Below are 13,298 nucleotides of genomic sequence, written 5' to 3' on the forward strand. Positions count from 1 at the left end.
CTCTGTCTCCTTTTGGTTCTCCTGTTCTCTCTTTCCCTCCATTTTATTTCTCTCCTTTCCTCTTTCCCCCATAATTTTTTTAATAATGCAAACCTGAACTTGTGGCTGTTTTATCAGAAGATATATTCCCTATTTTATTCTTATCGCATTTAAAATGTTTAAAATAACAAGAATTTTAAAGAATGTTTGCATTTCCCTCCCAAGTTGCTGTTTTTTGTCTTTAGCTTTGTGTCACCCAACAGAGAACTCTTCTCCCGCCTAAGGGCCTACCTGCCGTGACCCCAAAGCCTTGGCTCTTTCCCCCTCAACCCCAACTTAGTGTTGATCAAAAGTGACACCTGGTGGCAAGTCTTTCAGTTACAAGTTGTATTGCAGTTTATTTGCTGCCCTAAAAGAAGAAATATGCAGGTTTGGACAATACTTTCATTTTTCATTGAAGTAACATTTCATTATAGCATGAATTCCAGGAGTCCATCATTGCGACCCAGTATGTGTATGTCCTGCACGCAGTGCACATCTGCCCTTCACCATAACTTTGTCCCTGTCCCCTAACTTACCCCCTCTGCTTTCCCCCTTCATTCTGGTGACGAGTAAATTGGTCTTACAGCCCAAAGGTTTTTTGCTTTATTTAGTTCATCTGTTTGTTTTCTGTACATACCACAGGGGAGTGAAATCAGATGGTGTCCTCTTTTGGTTTATGTCACTAAGGACGGGCGGTAACTTTAAACCCAAGAATGGGATGGAAATTAATTAGGACCTCAGTCACGTTTTAAGATGTGACACCCAGAGCATGCTCCGAGTGCTGTCTACTTTCACATCTCTAATAATCAGCGGGGTTACGTGTCTGCTGCTATTTATCAGCTCTCCCTATTTCTTTGTGAAAATTGATTTTTCACTTACTGGAAGTCTGGAGATTGACTTTTGTTTCACTTACATGTGTTGGTTTATTTATTATGTTTAATATTTTTCTCCACCCTCTTATGTTATTGTCTCATGATGTTGGTTGTGTTTTTGACATTTTCCCCCAACTCTGTTAAACTTACCTATACTTTTTCTGTAAAATTCTCCATTTCTTCCATAGTGAGACCCTCAAACTTCTTTTTCTTTGGTAGCAACAAGGCACATTCTATTTTCTATTTCATAGTTTTGGAATATATTACATTGTGTAGAATGGGGTGTGGTGTGCAGTTAAATCTTCATACTGATGTACTTCAAATCTTTTTTTTTTTTTTTAAAAAAGTCAGAAAATAGATAACTTGAAATTAACATGTATTTGTGCTTGGTGTGTTAATCATGTTTTATATCGTTAAATCCCCCAACAAACCCAGGAGGTCGGTACTAAAGTTATCCTCACTGAACAGGGAAGAAAATGAGGCCACTCTGCCAGGAAGAGGGGAGCCAAGAGAGCCCCACATGTGACTCCAAAGCCAGCTCCCCTGGGTGTGGGCGGCGTCTGGCACAGAGCTGCCCCACCAACCTTTGTTAAATATCTATTGCTTCCTCTGCTGTTGTGTTAGTTCTAGATTGTTTCCATGTATGCTTATAAATATTTAAATTGTTTTTTTGAATTTCAGTAATTTTCCATTGTTGAGGTTTTGCTGATTCGAAGTCAATGCCGTTTAGCTGCTGGTCACCCTGAAGTAGATTTAAAATACTTATTCATTCCTTTGCAAAAGTTAGACTTGACCTATCCCTATTTTTTTTTCCTTTTTCATAGAAAGTGACTCCTGATAGCATTTCTAGTAAATAGCAGTGGTTACTGGGACATCTTATTCTAATCCCTAGTTGTATGTTTGTTTTCTAGGAAAATCATTTCACAGCAAAATCGTGAAGCATGAGCCCATTGTTAATTGTAAATAACAATTAGTTACTCTCCAGGCTGAATTTTCCTCAGAGTTTTAATCTATTTCATTTTCAAATGCCTCATTCTGTACGGGGTATAGTGGAAACACAAGGGAAGGAGTAGGAAGCTCTCTTTGGGGGTCAGGAGAGGCTTTAAAGGTGAGGGCCCTTCTGCCCAGGTTTTAGAAAATAAATCCAAGATTCACGTCAAAATAGAGAGCTCCCTTCACAGGTTGATCCATGGTATCATTTGGGTTCAAGAGACTTCACCTTTTCTGCCACTTGATCATTGATGGAGAACTTGGCGTCTGAGTCTTGATTTCAGGATGTCCAGATCCTGTTTACGAGTCACATAAAGCCTTCCCATGCTGGGTTTTCATACAGTAAATAAAACTGGACAATTTCTCTTCCAGTTGCTCCTGTCTGCCCACTCCGCACCGACCCTAACATGAGAGAGGGGTGCACAAGGGAAATACTTTACAGATGAATGCAAGTCACTTAGCAAGGTTGCATGGCTCAGGAGAAGCTGAGTTTCACGTTGTGCCTGTGATGTCCCTGTCTAGGTCGGTGACCAGATTGTGGAAATCAACGGGGAACCTACCCAAGGCATCACGCACACCCGGGCCATCGAGCTCATTCAGGCTGGCGGAAATAAAGTTCTTCTTCTTCTAAGGCCAGGAACTGGCTTGATCCCTGACCATGGTAAGTAGCTCACTTGTAGCTAAAAAGTGGGACGTGTGTTAGGCAGGAGGAAGGGGAATAGCTGCTTGGAGAGGTAGATGTGTTTCTAGCTAACGCAAAGGTAAACATCAGGACCATGTTCACGCTAGTGACAGAACATAATCATTACAGAATAAGTGGCTCCAGGCAGGACTTCTGTTGGAATGAGATCCATACGAAGCCAATTTCAACAGAAACATATAGCTGCTTTTGCAGAGAAATGTGCCTGTACAAAAATAAGGACAAGAGAGGCAAAGAATTAAATGTCACGGAGAACACTGGCAACCTCTTCAGATGTTGTTTATTTCCTTGTAGTAAGTTTCTCTTTATGAATAGGGTAAGAACTGGAGACTTGTCCTGTCACTTGTTAAAAACAAAGTGCTATGGCCCGACCTGGACGGGAGGAGTTGGGCCCGGGAGCTTGTCTGTCCTCCGGTGCTGGCGTTCAACGCCCTTGATCTCACTGCGTGTTTGGGAAGTGTCAGGGCATTTGAACATCACCCTTTTTCAGTCAGCGCACTGGTCTAGACAGCAAGTCCTGCACCCCTTCATAGCGCCCGTTTCCTCCCCCGTAGGCCTGGAGGGACGAGCGTGAGGCCCCCTCCAGCCCCCTTCCAGCCTGTGATTCTCTGTTATCTTCCACCATCTGCTTGAAAATCATGTGTGACGTCTTTGCTAACTGCGCTGATTTTTTTTTTACATAGTCCTAGGCTTTTTCTCTTCCTTCTTCAGGTCTGGCTCCTTCCGGTCTGTGCTCCTACGTGAAACCTGAGCAACATTAAGGCTTTCAGGGCTTTTCTTGGTCTTTCCTTAAAAAGACTTGGTAAATGTGCATGTCTTGTAAACCACTTCCTTCTTTTTTTTCTTTTTAATTAAAAAGGTTGCTATTAAATACGTCTACTCCTGTCTTCTGCACTTTCAGTTTCCTTTTGATGTTATATTTGACAGCTTAATGCAAGAAAATGACTTTCAGATGCCCATGAACCTCTTTCTGGCTTCTGTAGTCTGGTCTCCTGTAGGAGTGACTTGGCATATCCTTACGCTGTATCCATTGACAACGGCTAAATTAGTAAGCCTCTCAGACCAGATAAGTTGGTCCAGTTTTGTTATTTTTTATTTGGGCTTTACTGCTGATAAAGCATTTACACGTCCTATATTCTCAGTACTCAGTAGTTGTACATAAGTAATTGGAAAAATGAATACTGCTCTTTTATGTATATAAACAGTCTACGCTTCATGTACTAGTACAGCTGTCTGTAATCTCTCCGGCCTTTAAAGAGAGCGATCTAAGTATTTGTGAACTTCATAAAATACTCAGTTGGGCTGTTTTAAGCAGCAAGTACCATTCAGATAAATGGCTGTCAAAGTTGAAAACTTTTCCCATTTATAATTCTAATATTTAATAATATTCCCTCGCACCACTCTCTCTTAGGTGATTGGGATTACAATCCTTCATCTCCAAATGTGATTTATGATGAGCAGCCACCACTCCCCCCATCGCCACATTCTGCTTCCATATTTGAAGAGTCTCATGTGCCGGGAACTGAAGACTCTGTGATGAGAGTTCAGATATGTGAAAAGGCAGAAGTAAAGGACATTGTGCCTGGAAAGAAAAGCACTTTAAATGAAAACCCGTCTGATATAAAGCATCAGTCTCTTTCCCAGAAAAATGTGAATAAAAAAGAGCCTCCCAGTAGCCATGGGCAGAGTAACAGGAAAAATCCCTTTAAAGCAGAGAACAGCGTTGTACCAAGAGACGGTTCTGCCGGTGCCCACAAGCCGGCTGGTCAATATTCAGAAGAACATTCAGAAAAGACTCTAAAAACTGACCCGAAAAGAAGACCCAGAGATCGATCTCTCAGTCCCAGGAAAGGGGAGAATAAAAATGGTGGCACCGGCCCCAAGCCGGCTGCTGGGCAAGATCCTTACAGAAAAGGCCCAGGACGGTCTTCGAGCCCGAAGAAGCAGCAGAAAACTGAAGGAAGCAAAGACCAAGCAAAGGCCGAAGCCAAATCCTTAGAGCCTGAGAGGGGCAGGCCAGGGGCCCGCGCGGGGGACGATGCTGAGCAGATCTCAGAGGGGAAAGAGGACGCCGGTGTCCCCAGGAAAGAGGCGAAGCAGAGTCAGCCTGGAAAGAACAGAACACGGTCTCCAGAGAAGAAAAGCAGAAGAGCCGAGGAGCAGTGGCTTCCAGGCCAGAGCGCCCCCGGCGCTGGGAGTAGAGGAGCCGCTGGGAACGCGAGAGGCAAGAAAGCAAACTCAGGAGAAGCAGCTGCTAGTAAGGCTCAAGCAGGAGAGCACGTCAGAATACCTGAGAGGAAGCTGAAGCAGGAACCTGCAGAGAGGATGGTTGTCAGCAAAGTAGACGATCCCGAGGGGAAGGAAGCAGGGGGGGCCCACAGACCCAAGGAGGGTGGCGGCGGGAGCGCGGACGGCGGCCCCCCGGTGAAGAAAGCGCCCATCACTCCGGGGCCCTGGAAGGTGCCGAGTGCAAATAAAGCTGCGGGCGCTGCTGGTGCGGCCGGCAAACGGCAGTGACCGTGAGCGGAAAAGCCAGTTGAAATCATTTCGTAGTAAAAAGCAGCGTTTTTCAATGAAATCATTTTTTTTTTCCCCCCAGAAATTCTAAAACACACATGTGTACATTGTACTCCGAGCATCAAGTTGCCGAGGCTGCATGAAGGACCTTCAAGAGTACCAGGAGGCCGCCCCCCTCCCTCAGGCCCAGGAAGACGCAGGGGCCTGCTCAGGCTGCCCGGCGTCTCCGGGCGTTGGGACAAACGACACCCGTTGATCAGTAGCAATGTGGTCCCACCTCACTTTGTATTCGTGCCAAGTTATCTCCTGTATCATGTCTATCTTTGTCACTCAGATATTTTCACAGTAATGAAAAAATTAGGTTTGGCTTGGAAGCTGATATTCTCAATAGCATGTTGCATGTTCACAGAAAGAGATATTCGAGTCCTTGCAGAAGAGATTGTTCACTCATCACGAAAGACGGCGGTTGCCTCTTCTAACAGCTACTGAGGATGTCCCGTTGAAAACGCAAACTCCAAAACATCACTATAAAAAATGCAGTCAGATAGTGACACTCTATGGTTTTGTATTCTAATTTGGCCGGATGAGGCGTTTCAAATAACTGTTGGAGGTCTCACTTAGTTAAATGTCCAAAATGAGCAAATACTTTAAATAATTAAGAGTTCACTTCCTACTGTGTTATCCAACCCGGATGTAGCTTTAGCATCTCAGATCACCCTCTTATTTTAGTTATTTCATTATGAAACCACAAAGAAGCATGTGGAAATACTGCTTATTGCTGTTTGAAGAAAAACTACTAAAATTCTATATCTGGATAGCTTAATCGTACCTACTAAGTCATTAGTTGTTGATATAATACATATTTGAAGAGTCAAGCTGTTATATAGATTTGCAAGGGACTTAATCATGAAACCAGTTTCACAGTCCATTGCCAGAAAAAGCCCCCGCTTGTCCGGTAGCAGCTGCACAACAAGAGTGGGGTGTAGAAGCAGAGCCTGGGTAAGACCAGCTCCCCGGGGGACACAGGAAGGACAAACGTGGTGGTGGACAGTACTCGCTAGAATCTTATTTTAATTTCTAGCCACATTAACTTGTTTGGAATTAAGAAAGCAAAGCTAAACATCTGCTTAGCTTGTACAAATTTCCAGAGTTCTCTTTTAAAGTCTAATTAAAGGCTTTTGTAGGAAGGTGCAGACAGTTCTAAGGAGTTTAAACTCCACAGGTTCAGGTTTGTCAGTCCCCTGAAACAGTATTCAGTGGCATCTATTAAAAACAAACAAACAAAAAAAAGGGACATTCTCAGAATAAAACCATTTGATGGAGTGTTTGAAAACACCTGTTCTGTCACCCTGGATTCATCTCGTTATTGTGAAACACATTGTGTCCAGGTCCTTCCCTCTCAGAGTTGACTGTGAAACTCTCTAATGTAACAACTGAATCAGCCCCTGTAGATAAGACATGCTTCCCAGAGTGAGAGTTTTGAAACCCCCTTTTCATTCAGAACTATATATACACCCACCTATTGTAACCACTTGAATAGAGCAAAACTAGGAGGCTTGATAAACACTAAGAATTTAGTACCACAGAAATGATTTATTTTCCCTATAGTCCACAATTAGTGATAAAAATCCTATTTTGTTAACTGTGACATAACTTGGATGTCATATGTTGTCAGTCTGATGTGGCTTTTTCCTTCCTAAGTAACCTGTCACTTTACTGATTATATACAGACTTAGCAATGTGGCCTTGGAATGCTACGCAAAACATGGATGTACCGGTTGTAAATGTTTATATATTGTACAGTACCTTTATATATACACTTGAGGTTCTGATTAGAGAAAGAGATCTGTAAATCGCTCGTTATTTTTTATATAGATATTAAAAAAAAAAAAACCAACAGTTTCCGGTCTGTATTTCTTTGTCGATTTCTTATCGCTCTCTGGTCGTGGAGTTAATTCCTGTCGTGGTTCAGAGTCCTCCGATCAGGAAGACCCTGATAACGGTGACTTGCTGTGGGCAGCGCTCCCTTCCTCTGTATGTAAAGTTTAACACGGAGTTGAGTTAAATAGGTTCATATCTATTTTATGTCTTTCATTGTAAAGAAAATAGCTTTCCATAAATAATTTGCTACCCCATAAAAACCATTCTTAATTTGTTAGGGAGAGAAAAGGATTGCTCTTATCAGAAAATCCATTACTAGACACCTTCGGTGGACACAGTAGTATAGGACCAGTGACTACCGGTTCATGGAATTGTATTTCATCAGATTCTGATATTTCACATTGTGGCCTAAGTATTTTGGTTACTGTTTATTGTAGGCTATACTATCCGTTAGAATGAAGTGTTGTGGCTTGATTTAATGCTTGGTGTGGGTGATGCCTAAAACTTATTTCAAAACTATGGTTAATTTCGTATTCTTGAGGGGAAATTTAAATCCCTACCTGCCATTCTTAAACTCACACTGAAAATAAGCCTGACCCAGAGTTGTCAAGCCCCCAGGAGACGCTCTCACTGCAAAGGCAGCAGGACGGTTCCGTTATTTTGCTGGATGTGCCTTCAACTGGTCAGAGCCACGGGAGTTCTTGGATTGCGTTGTCTCGCTACAGTGAGTAGAGATGCTGATATCTTCTACCTACATCAAGATTTTTAGACCAAGGAGCTTTTGAAAAGAGCCAAATCTGATTTCAGAAGTCTCGGATACAGAAAAGCATTTAAGCTTTTTACTTCCACATGAGACTATCTTGGTTATCTCCTTTTTCAATAGTAAGATAATCTCCCGTAGAAATAAAAAGCCAGATGCTTTTAAATAGGTAAACAAATTAATTTTATCCACGGGGTTTTGAGAAAGCCTGAAGTATTCAAATTAAACTGTGACAGTTTGACTAATGACTCCACAAAGATTTGTTCAAACTGCAGTCTAGTCCTGCGTGGCCCCTTGAACTAAGGAAACTAGTAAACATGGGCTTCAGTCACAAAATGTGACGACCTAGTATGAGGATGACATCTGGGCATCACTATATCAGCGTTGCACGTGCCAGTGCCTAGAACTATTAAAGATGTTCAGTGTTACTTGTTTAGAGCATGCCGCAGCTATTACATGAAAGGTGTAATGTTTGCTTTAGTTAGCTGAATTAAGATATCCACCGACTTGGATCAATTTTCAGTGTTGATATGCAAGCAGAGCCTTAAATAGTCCTATTACAGAACTCTGATGAGTCTCACGCACATATTGCAATGAAATAGGAAAATATAGTTGCTTTAATTTATCCTAAACTAGATTTTTGCAAATAATCCTACATTTGTTTATTTCCTAATGTTTGCATTAAGGTCAAGCAGAATTATTAGCAAATATACAGATCAAGAGGTTATTTTGTCTTTTATAAACAGCGGTCATTTGTTACCTTGAGTGGCACCTTGTGACCGCTTAAGGGCTCAGGAGCTGCTGCAGGACAGTATAGATACTGCACATTTGTGAGCTTCCAAATTATTCCATTATTCAAGATGAACACCAATGACTGCAAAAAGCAAAGGGTTACTTAAAATGACAGAACCCTCCATAAGTATAGTGATGAGATTAATGAATTTGCTTTTTGATAATCTCAGATCTCACACTGTATTTGGGAATGAGGCTATTTCAAAAATGAATTTCATTAGCTTGAAATTAATTTTTACAGCAGACAAGTCCACTTTACAATGAACCAAAAGTGCAAACAGAATCATAAGCACATATTTCATGAGACATCCTGGTATTTAGATGGTTAATGTAGAATTTTTCTACATGTTTCTGAAAGCCAAGAAACCCATATCCCAGCTAGGTAAGTATGTGATTAAAGGGTTTATATTTTCATGGGCCATAGTGTATTTATCCAGAAAGTTTGGAAATTCTAATTCCACAGCAATGTTGGCTCTTAAATTTTTTTCCGGTACCACAACCAATTATAAATCAAGCTAACAGGTATTTTTCTTATGTCTATAATTTTTGCTATTTGAATTCAATGACTGAATGACCTGACCTGGTTTTTAACTCCTGGTTTAATTTCTCCATCACAGGTAAATATTACTAAGGTGTAACTCACTCCTTTTGAGATCAGAAGTCCAAATTGCTAGAAATTACAGGAATAAAGTACCAAGGGCAGACGCAGCATGAAGTTACAACTCTTCCATCCTAGCAGGGAAACTGCATCTGTGGTAAATTATTTGAAGTCCATTTATTCATTCGCCACGTTTATATTGAGTACCTGTTAAGGGGTGAGGTGCTATTTTGATTCTGGGGATTAGGAGTGAACCACGACGACGTGTCCTTGCCTTAAGGCACCTGTATTTTAATGGGAAAGACAAGTAGGCAAAAACTGAAGAGATAATCAGGTTGTGTTAAGTCCCGTGAAGGATATGAACCAGGGCCAGGTAACGTAACAGGGATACGATGGGGAAGGATAGTCTGAGTTCCTGTATTTTCGACCTGAGAGTTACCAGAGAACTGCCCTCCAAGAAACTGACATGGCCACGTCATCCGGGGGAGAAGCTATGGAGACATTCCAGGTAATGGAGGAACAGAGGGAGGCCAGTGTGGTGGTGAGGTACTGAGGAAGTGAAGCTGGAAAGGAAGCCGGGCCTGATGAGAGAGATCTTGGAGGCATCACAGAGAAGGCCAGGAAAACAGCAATTATGTTAGTTCCAAGGTGTCAAGCTCATTCATGCGGCTGTGGAGAACTGACTGCAGGAGGCAAGAATGAAGAGGAAACAGTGGGTCCGCGTAGGAATCCAAGTGAAAATGAGAGGTTAACTTGGTAGCACTGAAAATGCAGAATTGACAGGCTCGGTGTTAGTCAGTTATGAATGGAAAGAGGAACCAACAATAAGGCTCTGTTTCTGGTTGGGCAACCAGGTAAACTGTTTCACTTACTAAGGGAGAACATTTAAAACCACCTTAAATTTTTTAAAAATGGGTTTTGGATGTTGGACAAGCATACGTGGGGGATAGTGGATGGAAGGGGGTGAGTCCCGTGTGGCCCCCGGCTACTGCCTAAAGGCGGTTTCCACACTACAGTGCAGCAAGGGGGAACACGAACTGAGCCCAGCAGCCCGGCTGAATGAAGGAGATGGAGTGAAGAACCTGGGGAGGCCAGGACAAGGAGGATTTTCAGGGCAGCGTACAAGAGAGAAGACAGCTGCAGAGAGCGAGCTGCAGAGCTGTGCAGAGAATACCTTCCGGATCTTCAGGTGAGCACTAGCAGCACAAATACCCAGGAATTGGTCAAAATACCCAAAAAAGGCAGAAAAATTCTTGAACTGAACTGAAAAAAGTTCGTGTTTCCGTAGCCCATCTAGAAAAACCTCATAATGAACAGGGATCAGGTAAGAGGACTCGGGAGGACAGTGCTTCAGCAGTGGGGGAGAAAGTCCCTTAGGAAGGCTGCAGTGACCCACCTGATAAGCTTAAAAGCAAATCTTGGAAGTGATCAAATAATTCCCAAGTAACTGCATTCCAAAACAAAGCTCAAAAACACTTCAGAGTACAAACATACAAAAACCGAATAATGTAAAATTCACATCCAATAAAAAATTACCAGGTATGCAAGGAAGTAGAAAAATCTGACCCAAAGTGATAAAAATCAGTTTTTAAAAAAGACAAAGATAACTATTAAATGTCTTTTGTCCTTATCTGCTATTTCTAATATTAAGGAAACAAAAAGAAATTGCATGTTAATAAGAAACTTTTTTTTTTTTTTGGTAATGAGACTTCCATAAGTGAAAATACACTGCAGAGGGTTAACAGCAAATTAGTTTAGAATGACAGGTGAGTGAATTTGAAGGCACAGAAATAGAAACGATCCAAAATGAAAGACAAAGAGCAAGAAAATGTACAGAACATCAGTAAAGCTGCAGAAAGTTTCAAGCAGCCTAACATATATGTAATTGGGGTCCCAAAAGGAGGTCGATGAGATTGAGGTACAGAAAATTCATTCTAGAAATAACCACAAAGCACAGACACAAAAAAAATTAAGAACACTAGTGTTCATTACAGTTAAAACCACAAATTCTGCCATAAAGTTAACCTTAAATACAGTAAGTTAAATAAAAAAATAAGACATTACATGCCTAACAGAGGAACAAAGGTTAATGTCAGAAGCAATGCAGGCCAGAGGGGCAGAACAGCAACGAGTAAAACCAGTATTTTTATATGCTGCAAAAATATCTTTTGAAGATAAAGATTGAAGAGTGGGTCTGTAACCTTGCTAAAAGCATCCTGGATGTCATCTTCAAAAAAAATAGCAAACCGGGCCTCCCCGGTGGCGCAGCGGTTGAGCGCTGGGTTGCGAAGCTGCCCGCAGCCTCTGCAGCGCCGGTTCGATCCCCGGCTGCTCCCCAGCCACTGGACGAGGGTCCCACATGGCGCGCAGACCTCTCCTGCCGCCCGCTGCTCCCCTCAGCAGTGTGCTTCAGTCCTTCTGCCTGCTCTGCCCCCCGCTCTGGCTCTGGTGAATTCGCTCACCCTCCCGCGCTTCTGACTGTACCCAGTGCTTGTATGTATAAATAAATAAATAAATCTTAAAAAAAAAATAGCAAACCATTAATGATTCTAAAAGAAGAGGCTTGTATATCAGAAGAGACACATCAGCTTTTTGAGAATAGATTGGGCTGGGGGGGGGGGTCATGCATACACAATAGCAGAGAAATAGATAATCAGAAAACAAAGGATGTTGACTAGACTGGGGTGGTGGAAGTGAGGAGGGCAAAGAGTGGGTGACCAGACAAGTAGAATTAGTCTAAGGCTTGGTGATTAGATGTGAGGTATGAGGGAGAGGAGCGAGTTGAGAATGATTCTCAAGTTTCTGACATGAGCAACTAACAAAATTTCACCCACCTTAAATGTAATTTAAACAATTATACATTCTCACCATTACAACAACCCACAAGAGAAAATGACCCTGCATTACTGCACTTATGGAGAATTCATTGTGTAAAAATTGTAATTAAAAACTTGGAGAAAAAGATAAAAGCAGGGCCTCCCCTGGTGGCGCAGCGGTTGAGCGCTGGGCTGCGAGGCTGCCCGCAGCCTCTGCAGCACCGGTTCGATCCCCGGCTGCCGGCGAGGGTCCCACCAAAAAAAAAAAAAGGGATATAAGCATCAGTTTGCTTCCATCCGAAATAGGCACTGAATTTAATCTTGGACTTCAGAGTGTTGCTATTCTTACAGGAAAAGCGAACATGATTTCTCTGAGCCATCGAAGGAGACACTGGAGTGCTTTTGCAAAGTTTCTTTTAAAGGTAAGTCATTATCATGGCCTGTCCCTTTCAAACTGTAAGTCTTGCTGCTTTTAGACTGGCTGCATATTTTCCGTGATCTACTTCAGCGACCTTGCTTATATTTCTGTCTTCACATTGAGGAATCTATCAGTGAGATTTTTTTAAAGGATTTTAAATACTAATGACAAATGTATTTTGCAACTCCACTAATTTCTAACTCTATTGTGTGGGCACTTTACTGAGTTGTTAATCTCACTTAGCCTTAACCTTATCAAGTAGTTATCACCATTTAAGAGATAAAAGTTCATTTGCCCAAGATTTAGAAGCTAGTAAGTGGCAGAGCAACGATCTGGCGAGTCAGAAAGGTCTGATCTCTTCATTTTTAAACCTCAAACATCTTCTTGCATATGAGGATATGTATAATGGATACGCTGACTTTACATGAGTACATGCTTTACATGGAATAACTAATTTGCATTTAAAAATTTACAAAATCAGTTAAGTGTTCAAGCTTTCAAATTCCTCAAGAGATTCTTCAAAAGCAAGTAACTAAGAATTTCAAGTAGACTGCTCGAGTGCTCATTAGCATTTGTATAGACATGTGTGTGTAAAGGGATGCTGGCAGCTCTAAGTGATCAAAGGCACAGCGTGGCTGAGTACAGATGCTGAGGACCCCAAAGTTCTAGTAAGGGCTGGATACATGAATTGTTTTATCTGTTGTGCAGCTTAATGCTTCGCTCAGTCCTTACAGGACACACAGCTCTGGTGGCTTACACAGAAGTAGCCATGTTGCTTACACATGTGTGAGTATGCTTACACTTCGATTTCCCATGCATATTCTTTTACCAACAACTATACAGTTATTAGAATTAAACTATGAAGAAACTTTTAGTTAACAGAAGGCACGGCCTAAAGGGTCAATGTATCCTTCACCACCACCAAAAAAAAAA

At 41.9% G+C, this 13,298-nt stretch overlaps 1 protein-coding gene across 1 annotated transcript in view; it reads left to right on the forward strand.

Moving 5' to 3' along the window:
• The window catches only part of MAGI3 (membrane associated guanylate kinase, WW and PDZ domain containing 3), a 203,104-nt gene extending 194,974 nt beyond the window's left edge, over window positions 1-8,130 (forward strand). Inside the window, 2 exon segments of the mRNA XM_037501003.2 lie at window positions 2,406-2,544; window positions 3,995-8,130. Coding sequence (XP_037356900.2) covers window positions 2,406-2,544; window positions 3,995-5,100 — 1,245 coding nt within the window. The 3' untranslated portion in view covers window positions 5,101-8,130.
• Window positions 8,131-13,298: the final 5,168 nt, after the last annotated feature.

The sequence above is a fragment of the Talpa occidentalis genome, unplaced genomic scaffold, assembly GCF_014898055.3.
Source record: "Talpa occidentalis isolate TD23 unplaced genomic scaffold, MPIMG_talOcc4v2.1 talOcc4.9, whole genome shotgun sequence".
In the NCBI taxonomy this organism is placed as follows: Eukaryota; Metazoa; Chordata; class Mammalia; order Eulipotyphla; family Talpidae; genus Talpa; species Talpa occidentalis.